General features: G+C 41.7%; 1 protein-coding gene across 2 annotated transcripts in view; it reads right to left on the reverse strand.

Moving 5' to 3' along the window:
* LOC127575843 (gamma-aminobutyric acid receptor subunit gamma-3) overlaps positions 1-19,415 on the reverse strand; it is a 449,528-nt gene that overhangs the window by 171,877 nt on the left and 258,236 nt on the right. For both annotated transcript variants that reach the window (XM_052026012.1, XM_052026013.1), the window contains exon 6: positions 4,773-4,910. In XM_052026012.1, the coding sequence (XP_051881972.1) occupies positions 4,773-4,910 (138 nt within the window). The remainder of the gene's footprint in view (positions 1-4,772; positions 4,911-19,415) is intronic.

The raw sequence follows: 19,415 nt of genomic DNA on the forward strand, positions 1-19,415 counted from the left end.
TTTTTTTTCCAAGTGCGGTTCAATATGGAGCAGCACTGATTCACTGATTCATCAACTGAGGGAGGAGAGTAGGTGGTAATCAGAAGAAAGTTTTGACCAGATGCCACGAGAGATTTGAGGGGTGGGTGGGGTGGTCCTGTCTGCACACTACTGTGCCTGCCCTCTGGTGGGACTGTCCTGCCGGTGCGACAAGAAGCCCCCAAAGATTTGTGATGGAGGATAAGGCATGTTGAAGGCATGGCATGATTCTGTGGGTATAACTATGTCAGGCAGCTATAGCTTAACCAGTCAGTGGAACAGCACTCCCAGTTTAGACACCAGTCCCAGATTTTTCTGAGTGGCACTTTGCAATACTGAGTGTGCTGGGAGCATCTGTGTTTGTTGCCTTGGTTCAAACCAGGTGGTCCATCCAGTTTAATTCTTATTCTGTTTTATTTTTAATGTAATGGTTGTGGTGTAACTGAGTTGATGCATTTTTTTTTAAGTTTAAATATATAAAAAAAATTTTTTTTTATTTACAGCATGGTAACAGGCCCTTCCAGCCCAACAAGTCCGTGCCGCCCATTTTAAACCCAAATTAACCTACCCGTACGTCTTTGGAATGTGGGAGGAAACCCGGAGGAAACCCAGGCAGACATGGGAGAACGTACAAACTCCTTACAGACAGTGACAGGAATTGAACCCCAATCGCTGGCGCTGTAATAGCGTCGCGCTAACCGCTAGGCTACCGTGCCGCCAGAGCACTTAAAAGTCAATACATGTTGTGGAGTCATGGGTATAGATAAGGAGAGATTTCCTCTCCTGAAGGACATTAATAAACCATAGAGATTTTTTTCTATAACAATCTGGTAGTTTAGTTGTCATCATTATTAACATCAGTTGATTTTCCAAACAATATTTCAGATTTTGAGTTGAATTTAAATACCCCAGCTACCATGGTGAGATTTGAACTCACACCTCTGGATTGTTAGTCCAGCCCTCTGGGTTATTAATCTGGTAATTTAGCCACTGCTCCACCACCATACCAAATACAGTATTAGGTTTTAGATACACCATAAATTGTGACCATATTTTATTGTTAAAATAATCACTTTGTCTATATTCACTGAAGAACAAAGGGAAATAATTTTTGGGAAAATGTTTGAGAAGTAGAGAGTTTTAGGAGGGAATTCCAGAGTTTTAGTACTAGGTCACCAATAGTGGAACAGTTTAGGTTGACAATGCTCATCTGAATTCAGGCATTAAAAAGCAGTGGCAGAGCTTGAGAATATAGTTACCAGTTTAGCCAATCTTGAGGCAAACTGAGAAGAAGCTTTAAGAGCCTGAGTGTCAACACATCCAAACCTTCCCTAGCTATTTTCCTCCAAGCCATGGATCAAGGAATCACCTGGTTCTACCATTCTGATCTTTAGCAGATGCCATTTGGACTGATCCCTTTAAGGACTGTGTTTGTAGACATGCACATTCAGGAGGCTTGAAGAAAGTGAAAAAAAATTCCTAAAGGATAAAGCTCAGCCTCTAACTATTTTTGTATCCTTTTTTATATAGTGCTATGTTGTCTTTTATATCCTCCAGAGAGAGCCTCAGTTGAATGTTTCACCAGTTATTTAGTACTTCAAACTGTGGAACATTCCCTCAGGACTGGCTGGAGTGTTGGCCTGGACTTTTGTGATCAAATTGCTGAAGTCAGACTTGAACCAATAAATTCGGTAAATTGGTTTATTATTGTCACATGTACCAAGGTACAGTAAAAAAAAACTTTGCTTTTCATGCCATCCCTACAGATCATTTCATCACATAAGTGCATTGAGGTAGTACAAAGGAAAACAATAACAGAATGCAGAATAAAGTGTTATAGTTACAGAGATAGTACAGTGCAGCTGGACAATGAGGTGCAAGGCCATGACGAGGTAGATTATGAGGTCAAGAGCCAATCTTATCGTACTAGGGACCATTCAATAGTCTTAGAACAGTGGGATAGAAGCTGTCCTTGAGCCTGGTGGTATGTACTTTCAGGCTTTTGTATTTTCTGCCTGATGGGGGGGGGGGGGAGAAGAGAGAATGTCAGGGAAGCATTTGATTATGCTGGCTGCTTTATCGAGGCAGTGAGAAGTGTAGACAGAGTCCATGAAGGGGAGGCTGGTTTCAGTGATGCGCTGGGCTGTGTCCACAACAGTCTGCAGTTGCTTGCATGTCGGGCCGAGCAGTTGCTACAGCAAGTCATGATGCATCCCCATGGGATTGTTTTAAACCATAGAACCATACAGCATAATACAGGCCCCTCAGCTCACCATGTTGTGCCGACCTTCAAACCACTCCTAAGACTACCTAACTCCTTCCTCTAACATATCCCTCTATCTTAAATTCCTCCATATGCTTACCTAACAACCTCTTGAACTTGACCAATGTATCAGCCTCCACCACCACCCCAGGCAGCGCGTTCCATACACCAACCACTCGCTGGGTGAAAAACCTCCCTCTGACGTCTCCCTTGAACTTCCCACTCATTACCTTAAAGCCATGCCCTCTTGTATTGAGCATTGGTGCCCTGGGAAAGAGGCGCTGGCTGTCCACTCATCTATTCTTTTATATACCTCTATCACGTCTCCCTTCATCCTCCTCCTTTCCAACGAGTGAAGCCCTAGCTCCTTTAGTCTCTCCTCATAATGCATACTCTCTAATTCAGGCAGCATCCTGGTAAACCTCCTCTGTACCCTCTCCAATGCCTCCACATCTTTCCTATAATGAGGCGACCAGAACTGGACACAGTACTCTAAAGTGTGGTCTAACCAGAGTTTTGTAAAGCTGCATCATTAATTCGCAGCTCTTAAACTTGATCCCACAACTTATGAAAGCTAACATCCCATAGCTTTCTTAACTACCTTATCCACCTGTGTGGCAACTTTTAGTGATCTGTGGATATGAACCCCCAGATCCCTCTGCTCCTCTACACTGCCCAGAATCCTGCCGGGATTTTGTGCTGCATCTATAAAAATTGGTGAGTGTGGAAGGGACTTGCCAAATTTCTTTAGCCTCCTGAAGAAGTAGAGGCGCTGGTGAGATTTCCTGGCCATGGCGTCTACGTGGTTGGACCGGGACAGGCGATTGGTGATGTTCACTCCTAGGAACTTGAAGCTCTCAACCCTCTCGACCTCAGCCCTTCATAACCTTGATCATTTTTTATGCAATGAACCTTCTTTCAATGAAAAAAGAGCTACTGTCTAGGTTTAAGCCAGTAACTGCATCAATGTTTCCAGAAAGGATCTTTGTGCCTTCAAACATTACCAGCATGATACAGATTGGGTCCAATCCCCGTGAGCATTCCTACTTCAGAAGGCCAGGCTAACTGATCTGTGAAAGTCACAACACGTCAATCACAAGCAAGAACAGTGAAGGAAGAAATTCCAGCAACATCCCATGCAAGCTGTATCATCATCGGGGAATTCTGCCTGTGACATGCCTTCCAGGGTACAAGCCAGTTGTGCATGGAGAATAAAACTCTTGCCTTGCAAATGTCTCTTGTGACATTTCACTGCCTTTGCATGGGTTTCTTTTTATAAATATGCAGGTTGCCAGGTAAATGTTTCTGTAAAAATTTGACATACTGACTCCATTTGAATCCTCCTTGAATATAATGGTCAGGTCTTTGCAAGGTCAGTTTAGAACAGGCACCTACAAGTTTAATCAAAATCACAGCTACTGGGTATTTCACACTGATAACCTCCAAATGTTCAGTATTCAGACAGTACCAGAGACACCAGCCATTATATTGTAGAATCATTCAACTCAATACAATCCTTGACCTCCTTTGCCCTGTTGAAGGGGATTTGATTTGTCAGATTATAGAGAGGCTCATTTTCACCCCTCGCTCAGGTTTAGTTAACATGCATTCCAAGATATCTATAAAGAGTCAAACTTTCACTGGGTTAATACAAGCTCACATGTTTTGAGACTCTGCTGGGCAATATGACCTCCAGATCAACTCCAGATTCACTACCGATTGCTGAAAGTGGTGAACATTTACCCTGGGAACTTTGTGTAACAAGCACTGCAGTGATCTACTGGGAACATTGACAAAGTCAGGTAGCACCATCTGTGGCCCATAATAATCAGTAGGAATTCTTGCTGAGCTTTGTCACAGTTGAAAAGCTGCTTCTTGAAGTCTACTCCCAAAATTATGGTGGGAGATCTCATCAACATGGGATCAGATGCATTTCAGACACTATGAGGGACATAGCCCTGGAAAACCTGATCCACTTTGCTCTGATGTTATGCTTGGAAAATAGACGTTGAGAGATCCAACTTTGAACTCACTCTTTCTTAATTGACAAGTCTCAACTGAATGAATGCCTAAAAATTCATTGCTGGCTAGAAGTGTTAAATACACAAGACAACATCGACACTGGGTCGCACACTACCTCTGGATTTCAGTTCCACTGAGCAAAGAATACTGCTGATTATCTATGGTACATTTAAAGCTACCAACAAGGATGAATATCTCAACAACATTGGCTCAGTTTTAGTATAGCAAGCTGTGCTTACAATTTGTAAGTCTGACTTTGCACTCCTGTCACACCAGGTGTACTCAATCCCTAATAATGTTCCATCAGTACATGACTCAATTTATCCAATTGATTGGAATCACACTGAAATTACACATCACAATCATGGAATCCAATTGCTAGAATTCATACTAACCATTCTGTCCAATCAGAGGGGCATAGGCCTCTTAAGTATTTACCATATAATATGATAAAACTTTCTTTCATTACCTGCAGTTGTTTCAATAATTTTTGTCGTGTTCCTTAAGCCCAGGAAATCAAACTGGTAGAGTCGCCAGGACTTCTGATCAGCAGCTTCAACAGAATGTTTCCTCCATTTGTAAACCATCTCATCTTTCGGGTATCCGTCTGGCAAGAGAACAAAGAACAAGCCTCAATGGTCAAATGCAGAGCTCTGTGTGTATAACTTTGCACAGATGTATTCCTAGACTTTGGAGTGTTGCACTTGGTAACCCTAAATAGTGAGTATTCCTTTCGTTGGGAGACCAGCAGATTTCAGGTGGATCAGAGGACCTCTTTCACCAAGCTGAAGGTCCTTCAGTAGCTGTTGATTGTCATCTCCAGACAGCACAAGAGTCCTGTGTCATTGAGAGGGGCAAACAATTGTTGGACGTAAGGGAGGGATCAGTCCATGCCCTGCAAAGGGATTGCTCCTGCTCCTCCAAGCTCCATATTCAGTGAAGCCATGGGAGCTTTCCTTCAGGGTAGTTAAACTATGGTCGGTGAAGAGATTGGGTCAGTTGAAAATTGAGAATGGCACAAGTGTAGGATGTCAACTGAAATCAATTATTTCCAATCTTGTAAAAGTGGATGGAATAAAGCTAGCCATTTCCCAATTTCCTGTTCGACAGGTCAGGGCTTGGGTGGCCAATTTCATAGCTCATTACATTTGTTAATCATTACTTGACAGAAAACATTGAAATTGGCAGGGGTAGTGATCACTACAACTCCAGAAACAACTAGTTTCTTCCCTTTCAAGGTTGATTTTATTGCTTCTGAGCTTCCCTTTCGAATCCACCTTTATTTTTTTATTTGCTCTTTGCCATTGGGGCCCAGAAACTTCAATGGTCTCCAAACTTCTGAATCATTGGCCCTATATATCAGGAGGTTGACAGTAGGAAACTTTTCCCCATAGCAGAGATGTCAAAAACTCTCTGGATAATCAGATAGCTCTTCTGAAAATTCATCAATTTGAAATGTTAACTCTTAGGTCTGGAAAATTGATGACGTTACATCTTTGCTCAAAAAATTATGCAGGGGTAAACTTTGTAACTACAGACCAGTCAGTTTATCCTTGATAGTGGGGAAAAATAATCAGGGTTAGAAATAGCAGTGACTGGACAGTTATGGATTGATGTCAGAAAGGTAAATCATGTTAAACTAAGTTTTCTGATGAAATGACTGAAAGGTTGATGAGGGAAATGCAGCTGATGTGGTATATCTGAAGTTCCAAACTAAATTTTGATGAGGTGCCACATAGTAGCTTGTCATCGAGATTAAGACCAATGGAAATAGATTTGTCTCACCCATTAACCTCTGAAGTGTCTTCTTCTTCCATAACTATGGATATCCCTCTATTATAGTGGATAGAGCATCTCATTTATTCCCTGCACCTCTGTTCTCACCCCTTCTCCTCCCAGACAGAGCAAGGACAGAGTTCCCCCGGTCCTTGCCTTCTACCCCACCAGACTTTGCATTCAGTGAAGCATCCTTCGCATTTTCCTCCAATTCCAACAAGATTCCATCACTGGGCACATATCCACCCACTCCTGACTGACCTCTCAGCAGTACAGCATTGATTTACCATCTGACTCCGACCTATCTGTGGCCTCCTGCACTGTTGCAATGAGGCCAAAGAAAAGCTTGAGGGAAAGCACCTCGTCTTCTGTCTGGGCACGTTGCAGCCTGTAGGACTCACTACTGAATTTTTCATCTTTAGATAACTCGCTCTTTCTTTCTGTTTGTTTGAGAACTGGCCATTTTGGCCTGCCATCTTTTATTTTCTTTTCTCGTTTGTATGGTTATGTCACAGTAAGCCAAACTATACAACATTCCACAGACTATAAAACATTAGCAACACATGTCACAGACAAAGAAGCTTAATCTGATTTTAACTACCTCTTAACTGCCACATTATTTCATCCTGTCAGTGAAATTCCTTTTGTTCTACACACTGCCATCCTCCAGCTTCTCTGCCACCTTGACAAACATGTTTCTCTCCTTCTCAGTTTTGGAATGAGAAACGTTAACTGTTTCTCTTTCCACCGATGCTGCCCAGTCTGCAGAGTTTTTCCAGCATGTACTGGCTTTATTTCAGATTTTCAGCATCTGCTTTTGTTTTGATTTTCAATTGATAGCACTTCAGTCAATGTAAAACTGTGATCCTGCCAGCTCACTCTTGTGAAAGCAAGAGATCATAAGGCACTACTTTAAAGATGAACTTGGGAATTCTTCCAGTGTTCTGGCCAATCTTTATTCCAGAATAAACATCGCTATAAAACAGATTATCTAGCAATTATTACACTGCTGTTTAGATAAGCATTTCCGTCATTTTTGTCATACCTCATTTTCCGTCTTGGAACCTTGCAGCTTAATGGCATGAATATTGAATTCTCACACTTCAGGTAATCCTGACCCCCCCCCCCCCCCGCCCCACCTCCCTCCCCCCACCATGCTTCTTCTCTTCTTACCTTTGCTAGCCTCTTTTTTTTCTACCCTTTTCTTTGGTCTCTCTCCTTACCTTTGACCCATGTGGATCTGCTCTCCCCTCCTTCCCCACACCTGCCTATCACTATCTCTTACCTGCATCTACCTATCACCACTCTGTGCCCACCCTGCCTCCCCTCTTTTGTCCATCTATCACCGCTCTGCTTTTCCCTCCTATAAATTGGGCTTCCCCTTTCCCTATCTTCAGTCCTGGAGAAGGGTCCTGACCCGAAACATTGACCGCCTGCTTTTCTCCACGGATGCTGCCTGACCTGTTCAGTTCTTCCAGCATCATAGTGTTTTTCATCAAAACTCCAGCATCTGCAGTTTTTTGTTTCGCTTTGCTTTTACAAGCATTCAGTATGTAAATTAATCACTGTGCTCTCTTCATTACAACAGTGAAGTACAGTGGGATATCCTGAGGAAAGTGGTATCTGAATACAAGCCTTTTCCACAATCTTTCCAAAATGACCCAGAGCATTTCACAAGCAATGCTTTCCTGCAAAACATAGCCATTGTTGGTACATGGATGAATCAAACAAAGTCTCACAACAAATGAATAATTGCAGTCTCAATATCACTAGACTGGAAATTTAGAGGACTGGTCGAGGGGGTGGGTGTGCAAATCCCACTGTGAGAGTTCAAATTATTTACATTACTTAGAAATGGTAAAAGTGATCACAGAGCTATTGGACTCATGCGACAAGCGACTGACTAGATCATTAATTCCCAGAAGGGAAAGAATCTTGCCATCCTTCCCTAATGTGGGTTGTGCAGGATTCCATTCTACTCTACTGTGACTGGCTTAAAGGTTCCCTGATGTGAACTAGCAAGACACCCAAATGTATGAAAATGCTGATGAAAGCTGCATTATCACTCCTTCAGTGTAACTGGGGACATGAGATATGAGGAACATGCCCTCAACCTTCAAAATAACTTTGAATCCCTGGCTAATTTGTTTTTGGGTTCATTGGTCAAAAGACTAGAGAGAAATTCCTTGTTCTTTGTTGAGTTGTGCCATAGAATCTGAAATGGCTGCCTGGAAGGCATCTCTTATATGGCATCTTTTCCACAAGGCAGCATCCGCAATCGTTCAACAGCTATCTGGATATTACAGAGAGTTGAACTGAAGGGGGCAGTTGAAGAGGGATCATCATTGGATTAATTGCTGTCTTCCTCCATACTACTTGAACTCGGTTTCTGACAATCATTATTTGTACAGAACGAGACAAACAAATCTAAAGGGATTACATTAAAGCAACTGAGAATTCTTTGCAATGATGCATTGTAAAGGAAGATGGACGTTTTTATGTGACACATTTATGGCGTATGTAATGATTAATCCAAGAGTTTGGAAGAAGAATTCACAGGACCTAATGGACCAAAAGCCATTCAACACAACGTGGTGCTGTCTATCACTTTTACATTTTCAATGATACAGAATGGTACAGGTTTGGAATCTAACAGTGGGGCTCATTCTTACTGGCAGTGGCCACCATTACAATTGCTACTTAGATTCTGTACCAGGATCCAAATCTAATTATTTTAATGGGGATTGTAGGGCAAAGATTTAGCGGGCAGAGGTGAAGGTAAAATTATTTTGCCATGAGTTATTGTTTTCAATCACTTATATGTTTTAATGTTTTAATTAACATATTTTTAATGTTTTAAATTATTTTAATTTGGAGCCATAAACTCAGAGTCATACAACACGGAAACAGGCCTTTTGACCGACCATTTCCATACTGACCATTGTACCTATTTAACTATTTACTTTAATTTTAGAAATTTTTGAAGGTCCCCAAAGGTACGATATGGCTGTATAGACCTTCTTGATGTGTGGAGCTCTATGAGAGAAGCATCAATATGAAATGTATCCTTTTCCCCAGATTCCTCCTCAAATGCCAATGACAGTTTGGTAGAATGTTTCAAAAAAGGGCTCAGGAAAGACCTGAATAGACAATTTTTCTTCTGAAAATGCACTTTTCCATTCAGACCGTGAAGTGGCCTTCCTTGCCTGATTTCCTAAGTTAGTTTGAAATAGTGCTATTGGACATTTCAAGTTTATCATCATAGGCAAACATAACTGGGGTATAAATGTCATGAAAATTAGCTTTTTGCAGCAGTACATTACAAAAATGAAAAATATAAGTTGACATAAACTTAAATTGACATAACTTATACATAACTTACATGACAAAAATAAATATAAAGGCACTCGTTCAAGTTGAGGGAGAGAAAAAGGAATATAGTCTGAGGTCGTGTTAAGATTTTTCAGGTTGGTTCAAGAACCTAATTGGGATGTGGAAGAAGCTGTTGTTGAACCTTGAGGTATGGGTCTTCAGCCTCCTGTACTTCCTGGTTGATGGCAGCATTGAGAAGAGGGCATGGCCTGGATGGTGGGGGTCCCTGATGATGGATGTTGCCTTCCTAAAACGTTGTCTCTTGTAGATGTCATTGACGGTGGCGAGAGTTCGGCAGTGTAGTGGTTAGCGTAACGCTATTACAGCACCAGCGACCCGGGTTCAATTCCTGCCGCTGTCTGAAAGAGTTTGTATGTTCTCCCCGTGTGTCTGCGTGGGTTTCCTCTGGGTGCTCCGGTTTCCTCCCACACTCCAAAGACATACGGGTTAGGAAGTTGTGGGCATGCTATGTCGGCGCCGGAAGCGTGGCGACACTTGCGGGCTGCCCCCCAGAACAATCTATGCAAAAGATGCATTTCACTGTGTGTTTCGATGTACATGTGACTAATAACTTATCTGATGGAACTGGCTGAGTCTCTCTGTAGCCTCTTGTGTTCCTGTGCATTAGAGTTTCCATACCAGGTCATGATGCCACCAGTCAGAATACTTTCCACGGTACATCTGCAGAAGTTTGTAGAGTCTCTGATGACATGCCGAGTCTCCTTAAACTTCCAAGAAAGTAGAGACATTGGTGTGCCTTCTTCATCCTTACATCTATGTGCTGGGCCCAGGATAGGTCCTCCATCTGACAGACCAGACAGGAGCCCCGCTCAATATCTCATCCAAATGATGGCTCCTCAGTCCTGTACTGGTACATTAACTTTAGATTTTAAGTCACTGGCGTAAAACTTAAACTCATTTCTTTTTTGATTCAGAGGTGAGTTGCCAGCCATTAAGTCACACTTGACAGAACATAGCTTTATTCCTCTCTTGGCTGATGGAGCCACGGATAAGTCATCGGTTGAAAGCAAGTGAAAGGTAGAAACAGGTATGGAGGGGTGGGGAAAGGTAGGGAAGAACTTCTGGATGGAACTTCTCCTAGATATCTACCAATCACTGGAGACTCCAAGGGGCATGGTGCAGCAGGACCTGAGATGAACTACTGGTAGCATGGTTAGATATCTGTTTGACTTAAGTAAGTGACCTCTCACTCTGGTGCCAAATCTGGATGGCACCAGAAGGGTCAACATTGGCATTGCTATGGAGACTAACACCCCCATGACCTTTCAACCCCATGTGTGGAAGGATATGGTCTGAAGGACAAACTAGGGTTGTTTTCTCCAAAGCGGCGGAGGCTGAGGGGAGACTTAAGAGAAGTTTATAAAATGAGAGGCATAGATAGAGTAGAAAGCTGGTATCTTTTTCCCAGGGTCAAAATGTCTAGCACCAGAGGGCATGCATTTAAGGTGAGAGGGGGAAGGTTGAAAGGAGATGTGTGGGGCAAGTTTTTTTTTACACAGAGATTGGTGGGTGCCTGGAATGTGCTGCCAGGGGTGGTAGTGGAGGTAGATACGACAGAAATGTTTAAAAGGCTCTTAGACGGGGACATGAATATGCAGAGGATGGAAGGATATGGACCACTTGCAGGAAGAAGGGATTAGTTTAATTAGGCATCATTAGTTCGGCACAACATTGTGGGCCAAAGGGCCTGTTCCTGTGCTGTACTGTTCTATGTTCTATTTGCTTAGCACTGCACTCCTTGATATCCAGCTTCGTGAGATATAGACTCTACGTAAAAGTATTCTGGATATTGCTGATAATCATCTCATAAATATTTATTCCTTGGCATCTCCACTGTGGCTGATCACAGAAAACAAAACAGCAAACAAGGCGTAGGAATGAAAAATTCAACTGAACTTCCACTCAATTATTCAAACCAAATAACATTAATCTAAATGGAAACAGAAGTGCCATCCAAAATGGGATCACATTTGCAGAAAGACAGATGGTCTGTCTTCTTTCTGCACACAGTCATAAGGAGATAGACATCGCTATTGTCTTTGGGCATAGTCAGCCTTCCTGAGACAAATGAAGTGTTCACAGTGAAAGTTAATAGCTTATTTGCTTGTAAATTTATTGCTATCAATATCCAAATTCATTCCACATACCTCTCCTAAAGTTAGTAGGTGGAGCATGTTCTTGCTACACCCTTTCCTTATATTTCATGCTGCCTATGCCATGGTACTGCATTAGTTTTCCAGTGGCAAAAAACATAGCAATGAAAGATCAAGACACACTTGTGAAGCACCTAAGCCATATGTCTCATTCTCAAGACTCAGCCGGCAAAACGAGTATGAGCGGGTGTCCCTGTGTACCTGGAGAAGCTGGTGGTCCTTCTTCTGTGACTGTTCTGCAAAAGTTTGATGGAGTAAATGGTTTGTCAGGCTGCTTCTGAAGAGTGGAGAATTTCAGCTGTGAGGAAAAATTTGTCAGACTGGAATTGTATTTATTGGACCAAGGGAACCATAGAATCATCGAATTGTAATGCCTATGAAGGAGGCCATTCAGCCTATTGAGTTCATGCCAGCTCGTAGTAGGAAAAAGTCCTTATCCCCCATTTTCTTCCACCTCAAGTCCTGAAAATTATTCTCTCTTGTGATTATCCAATTTCCACCACTGCTACGATTTCCAGATCATAATTACTCACTTGAAAGAAACAATTTCCCCACATCCCCCTTGTATTTTCTGCACAAAAGTTTAAGTCTGTCTCCCTGGTCTTGAACCATCTGCTAACAGGTGCACCTTCCCTCAACATAACCTATCTAAACCAGTCAGGATCCTTTATACCTCCAACAGATCTCTCCTTGAACATCTCCACTATAAGAAGGATGACGTCAGCTTTTCCAGTCTAACAATAAAAACAACTTCTTCCTCCTCCTCCCAACTTCCTCCTTCCTGTTCTTCCACTCTTGGCTCAAGGACCTTCCACTCCAGTTCTGTGGGTTCTGAGGTGGATGATGAGGTCAATGTAGGACCTGCAGATTCTGCCACCCAAGTGGAGCAGGAGGTACCTGACAGAGTGGGAAGGATTGGGATGTGGTGCATTCCTTCCATCTTTAATCCTGGGTTTATGCATGCTTACAATTTCTCAATGCCATCCTGAATACTCCTGAGTACATTTTTGAATGACCATGAGTTGGAGATTTCCATAAGTTTATGGGGATGTTACAGTTTTTCAATGAATTTTCTTGAAGCATTTCCTCTGTTTGCCTGGCAATCCCTTGTGATGATGGAGTTTGGAATGCCTATGTCAAGAGTCTGGTGTCAGGCAATGTAAATGATGTGGCCTGTTAATGAGCACCAATTAGGGCCTTGGTGCTGGGGATGTGGGCCTCAGGGAGGACACCAACATTAGTTTGCTAATTTTCCAGTGGATTTGGAAGATTTTGTGGTCGTTCTCCAGTGCTTTCTGTGGATAATCCACTTCTCAGAAATATTCAGGAAGCAGAGATCCCTGTTGCCCAATAGACCACAAGTACTATTCTGGGTTTGAGGTCCTGATCTTCACACAATTTTTCTCTGAGCTGGCCAAACACTGCCTTCAATGAGAGAAGGCTCCCATATCATGAGATATAGGGAGTGATCCATGTTTTCCAGGGCCTGAAACGCGAAAAGTTGAGGGAAAATTTAATCCATGTTTATAGAACTCTAAACAGCCAGAAGGAATGAATTGGGAGGGTCTAAAAGGTAGGCAATAACCAGAGTGGATAAATTTAACATAACTCAAAGATAGATTAGAGCAGGTTGAGGAGCATGAACATGGTCCCTGAAGACTGCATGGCATATGACAATTGTATTTGGCTGTAGGACTCACTTCACTTGTTATGTGTATAACTTTTGCTACCATCACAAAGTCTGATTATCACCGAGAAAGATGAAATCAAACTTGCCTGAGGAGCTTCACCCAAACCCACCCAATTAAAGTTAAAACTCCATTAAAATTAAGTAAAATTATATTGAAGAGAATTTTTTTTCTACAATATGCATCTTACGTTTTTTTAAAGTCAAAAACTTTTAACTAACTAAATGCCATGTGGATTTGTGACTGGATCTGTTCATCCCAACTTTTAAGATTTCGGTTGGCATTTCTCCTGTATTTACCAATGGTATCCTTAACCTTTTACGCTTCTTAATTATCATTATGCATATTTGAACTTCTAGCTTAGGTACACTGAGACCCCTATCCCATGCCCTTGAATTGTGACTACAACTTGGGAGGTGTAAAAAACATAATTCCTAATAACATAGTCAGGTTTAACTGAAGCATTTTGTGATGCCTCAATCAAAGTTAATGAATAATAAAAAAAAGGTATTACAAACATTTTGTGGACACAGCTCAGTCCATCGGGAAAACCAGCCTCCCCTCTACGATCTCTGTCAACACTTCTCACTGACTTAGAAAAGCAGCCAACATAATCAAGGACCCCTCCCACCCCAGCCATTCTCTCTTCTACCCCTTCCATGGGCAGAAGATACAACAGCTTGGAAACACGCACTACCAGGCTCAAGGACAGTTTCTATCTCTTGAATAAGAGCCTTGAATGGACCTCTTATACATTAAGGATGAACTCTTGACCTCATAATCTACCTCATCATGGCCCTTGCACCTCATCATGGCCCTTACACTTTCTCTGTAACTGTAACACTATATCCTGCAGTCTGTTATTGCTTTTCCCTTGCACTACCTCGACGTACTTATGTTTTGAAATGATCTGTACCAATGGCTTGCAAAACTAAGTTTTTCACTGTTTCTCGGTACATGTGACAATAATAAACCAATACCAAAACCAATAATTTCTGCATGGGTTTTAATCTTGCTCAAAACTTATTCAGGGACCAAATCTCAGCAACTCTCATCTTTCTCCAGCTATCACTCATGCACTCTATCCACAGGTCAATTCAGGTATCCAAATATTTTACAGATGAGCCCATCCTCTTGTTTTAAATTGTTATATGGTCACCTTGACTTCTTCCAAGTCAAAATGATAGCATGGCTGGCCACAAAAGGTTGCTGTGGGTTGGAGTCAAGTGCGCTCATGTCAAGGACATTGTCATGGTTGAAGAGGTCTTCAAAATGCTCCATCCTGTGTGCATTAACTACTTTTCTGCCCCTCTGCTCTATTTTCTGTATTCACAACCTCTTGACTTAGTGGGGTGTATGGACTCTAAGAAGGACAAAATATAGATACTGGCTGACTTAAACCTTTAACTTCTGTACTAAAATTCACAACATCTGACTCTGCCAATCACAGATTTATCATGTTCCAATAACTGGGGAAGAAATTTCTTCTCAGTGGAACCAAATTTGGGAAGAGGAATAAACCTTCATACATAGGCAGCTATTATATTGCACATTCTGTGCTACCATCATAGAAGCATAGATAATTTACAACACAAGATGCCACTTGGCTTATCAAATGTGCGCTGGTTGAAAACGAACTATCTGGTCTAATCTCATCTTCCAGCACTTGCTCTGTGGTAGAGCAAGGTGAAAATAATTTTCCTGACATTTGTTCTAATCCTTCTACCACTTATTCTAAACCTTTGCTTTCTGAATTTTGACCCCTCTGCTAAGGGAAATAGATGCTTCATATTTACTTTATCAACGTTATACACCTCAATTACAGTAACACCTAGCCCTCTCTGTTCCATAGGATATAACTCCAAACTATCCAATCTCTCCTCACAGCCAAAATTGTAATATATTCATATATGTATGCATTCTCTTCAGTGAAAGCTTCTCTTTCCTATAATATGACAATCAGAATTGCAAAAGTTGCTCAACTGTGGTCTAATTAATATTCTTTTCAGTTCTAGCATAACGTTCCTTTCTTATATTGTTTTCCTTAACTATAAAAGGAAAGCATACAGTATGTCTCTCTAACCACCATATTGACTTGTCCAGCTACCTTTAAGGATCTCTGAACCTTCATTTCAAGGTCCCTTTGTCCCCAAACCAATTACTAACCTCCCATTTACTGTGTATTCTCTTGCATTGACGCACTTTCCCAAAAGCATTGCCTCACATATCTCGAAAGTAAATTCTACTTGACACTTTTCTGCCCAACTGGCCAAACCATCCACTTCCTCAGGCAACCTGAAGCTTTTCTCCTCGCTGACAATTGCACAGCTAATCTTTGTTTCATCTGCAAACTTCTTTTTTCTTGCCCCTTACATTTAAATCTAAATCATTAATATATTAAAGGACCCCTCCACTGCAGTCATTCTCTCTTCTCTCCCCTGCCATCAGGCAGAAAATACAAAAGTTTGAGAACACACATACCAGCAGGATCAAGGACAGCTTCTACCTTGCTGCTATAAGACTCTTGAATGAACATCTTATACACGAAAGATGAACTCTTGATCTCTCAATCTACCTTGTCGTGGCCCTTGCACTTTATTTGTCTACCTGCACTGCACTTTCTCTGTGACTGTAACATGATATTCTGTGTTCTGTTATCTTTTCCTTTTGTACTACCTCGATGTACTTATTTACGTATGTATTGAATGATCTGTCTGGATGGCATCCAACTAAAAACCTTACACTGTATCTTGATACATGTGACACTAATAAATCAATTGCCAATTAAATGCAAGGGCTCAATATTGAGCCCGGTGGAAGCCCACTGATTACAGTCTTTCAGTCACAAAAACACCAATCAACCTTTCACTGATCTAATTGCAGGTTCAGTTTGCCACTCTTCCTTGGATCCCCTGGACTTTTACTTTCTTGACTAGCCAACCACGTGACACCATGTCAAAAGTGTTAAAATTCACATGTACTTTCTTGACTAGCCAACCACGTGACACCATGTCAAAAGTGTTAAAATTCACATGTACTACTTCAACTGCACTGTCCTTCTCAACCCTCTGTTACCTCCTGAAAGAAAATCAATTTTCCTGAACTATCTTCATACCACTTTATTCCTTTAATTTCCAAGATCCATTGATCACTATTTTGAATATACTCAGCTTCTGATCCTCCACAGATTTCTTAGGTGGAGAACTCCAATGATTCACTAGCCTGAATGAAGAATTTTCTTCTCCTTTTAGGCCAGAATAGCCTACCCCTTATTTTGAGACAGTAACCCATAGTTCTGGACACCCTAGCCAAAGGAAACATCACCGCTGAATCTATCCTATCGAGCCCTTCAAGAATATTGAATGTTCCAATGAGATTACCTCTCCTTTTTCCAAACTCTGGAGAGTGCAGGCTCAGTCTGCTAAATCTCCCCTCAAAGGGTAATCTTGTCATCTCAAGAATAAATCTGGTGACTCTTCATTGTGTTCCCTCAATCTCAAGTATAACCTTCCTTAGGTTGAGAAATGAGACCTGTAAATAATATTCCAGGTGCAGTCTCATAAGAGCTTGATATAATTCCAATAAGACATCTTCACTCCTCTTGCAACAAAGGCCAGCATGCCTTTTTCCTCCCTAATTTCTTGTTGTACTTGCACCTTAACATTCAGTGATTTGTCTACAAGGACACCCTGGGTCCTCTCAACAACCCAAACCGTTCAATCTCTCACCATTTAAAACTGCACTGCTTTTCTATTTTTTACATCAAAGTGGATGACTTCAAAATTTTCCACGTTTTATTTCATCCACTTACCCATTCACTTAGCCTGTCTGTATCTTTTTGAAGCATTTTTCAACCTCATACAACTCACAGTGCTTTGTATCATCAGAAAACTTGGATATATCATACTTGGTTACCTCATCCAAACATTGTGATCATCTGGGGCTCTAGCACTGATCCCTGTGGTATCCTTCTGGATACAGCCTCCCAATCCTGAAATGGCCCATTTATTCCAACCTCACTCCTTGCCAGTATATTACCCTCAACCCCATGTGCTGTACCCTCTTACACTGCACCTTACTGAAAGCCTTCCGAAAGTCCAAATGCATCACATCCAGTGATTCCTTATTTATTCTGCAAGTTAACCTCTTAAAAACTCCAGGAGATTTGTCAAATATGATTTCCCATTCATGTTAATACTGCTTTATTGTTTCCAAAGTGTCCTGCTGTTATTATAGCATGTTCCCTGAGACTCATGTCACACTTTCTGGTCTGTAGTTCACCAACTGGCTTTTCCTCCTTTCTTACATATTGGAGTAACATTTTCAACTTTCCAATCTGTGGGATCCATTCTAGAATCTATGGAATTTTGGACGATGACATCCATTATCTCCCCCACCATCTCTTTCAAAGTCTCGTAACTCAGAGCATCAGGTCTGGGAGATTTATTAGATTTCAGTACTATTGATATTTTAGAAATATTTTTTAATATTCACCCTAGACTAATTGTTCTCCACTGTTTCATGGATGTTTTTTTGTTTTCTTCTATATCGCATGGAGTGATTTGATGCTATTCCTCAATTTAATCCCTTTTCACAGTTGTCGTTGTGTCTATAATTGATAAGGTCACCCTACTCATCCATTTTGCTACCTCATTCTACCTTGTCCGAAAACCCTGCCACTAGGAATGCCAGTGTTGCCTCTCTCTCTTCAGCAGCTTCAATGTATTTAGAATTTACAAAATCTATTTTATTTGTAGCAAACAATGTGTTAGCTAGCCTTGCAAGCAGGTTGCCAACATAGATAACATAACTCATTGAACAGAACAGCACAGGAACAGGCCCTTTGGCCCACTATGTCTGTGCTGACCATGATGCCAACCTAATCCCATCTGCCTACAAAGGGTCCATATCCCTCCATTCCTGCCTGTTCATGTGCCTGTCTAAATACCCCTTAAACGTTGCTATCATATCTGCTTCCGCCAATTCCCCTGGCAGCACATTCCAGGCACCTACCACTCTCTGTGGGGAAAAGAAAACTTGCCTCTTAAATCTCCTTTAAACTTTCTCCATCTCACCTTAAAGCTATGCCCTCTAGTATTTGACATTCCCACCCTGGGAAACAAGATTCTGAAGATTTACCCTATCTATCTGCGTAATTATTTTATATACTTCTATCAGGTCACCACTCAGCCTCCAATACTCCATAGAAAACTATCCAAGTCTGTTTAACCTCTCCTTACAGGTAACATGCAACCTCGTTTAGAGTTTGAGAAGATTCAGTATGTCACCAAAGGCTCTAACAAATTTCCATAGATGTACAGTGGAGAGCGTTCTGACTGGTTGCATCACCGCCTGGTATGGAGGCCCCAATGCAGTGTCGCAGGGAGCTGCAGAAGGTTGTAGACTCAGCCAGCTACTTCACAGGCACAACTCTCCCCACCATCAAGGACATCTTCAAGAGGCGGTGCCTCATGAAGGTGACATCCATCACTAAGAACACTCACCATCTGGGACATGCCCCCTACTTGTTACTAACGTCGGGGAGGAGGTACAGGAGCCAGAAGACCCACACTCAATGATTCAGAAACAGCTCCTTCCCCTCTGCCATTAGATTTCTGAACAGTCCATGAACCCATGAACACTACCTCGTTATTCCTCTTATTTGCACTATTTGTTTATTTTTGTACTAATAGTAATTTTATGTCTTTGCACTGTACTGCTGCCACAAAACAACAAATTTCACATCTTCTAAGTCAGTAATAATAAATCTGATTCTGGTTCTAAATATATGTACTCACCTACCCGGACACAGAACTACATGCCACACTCACCCAAAGTTGTGCAGTTTGGTCGATTGATTGGCCGTTGTAAATTGCCCCTAGTGCATAGGTGAGAGGTAAAACCTGGGGAGAGGTGTGGGAGTTGATGGGAATGTGGGGAGAGCAAAATAGGACTAGTGCAGGATTAGTGCAGAGTGCTTGTTGGTCAATGGAGACATAGTGGGTCAAAGGGCCTGTTTCTGTGTTGTATCACTCTATGACCATGAATCTCTGACACAAATACACACATGCATGCAAACAAAAACATATTCATCTGCACAGT

Source organism: Pristis pectinata, chromosome 11 (assembly GCF_009764475.1).
Source record: "Pristis pectinata isolate sPriPec2 chromosome 11, sPriPec2.1.pri, whole genome shotgun sequence".
Lineage (NCBI taxonomy): Eukaryota > Metazoa > Chordata > Chondrichthyes > Rhinopristiformes > Pristidae > Pristis > Pristis pectinata.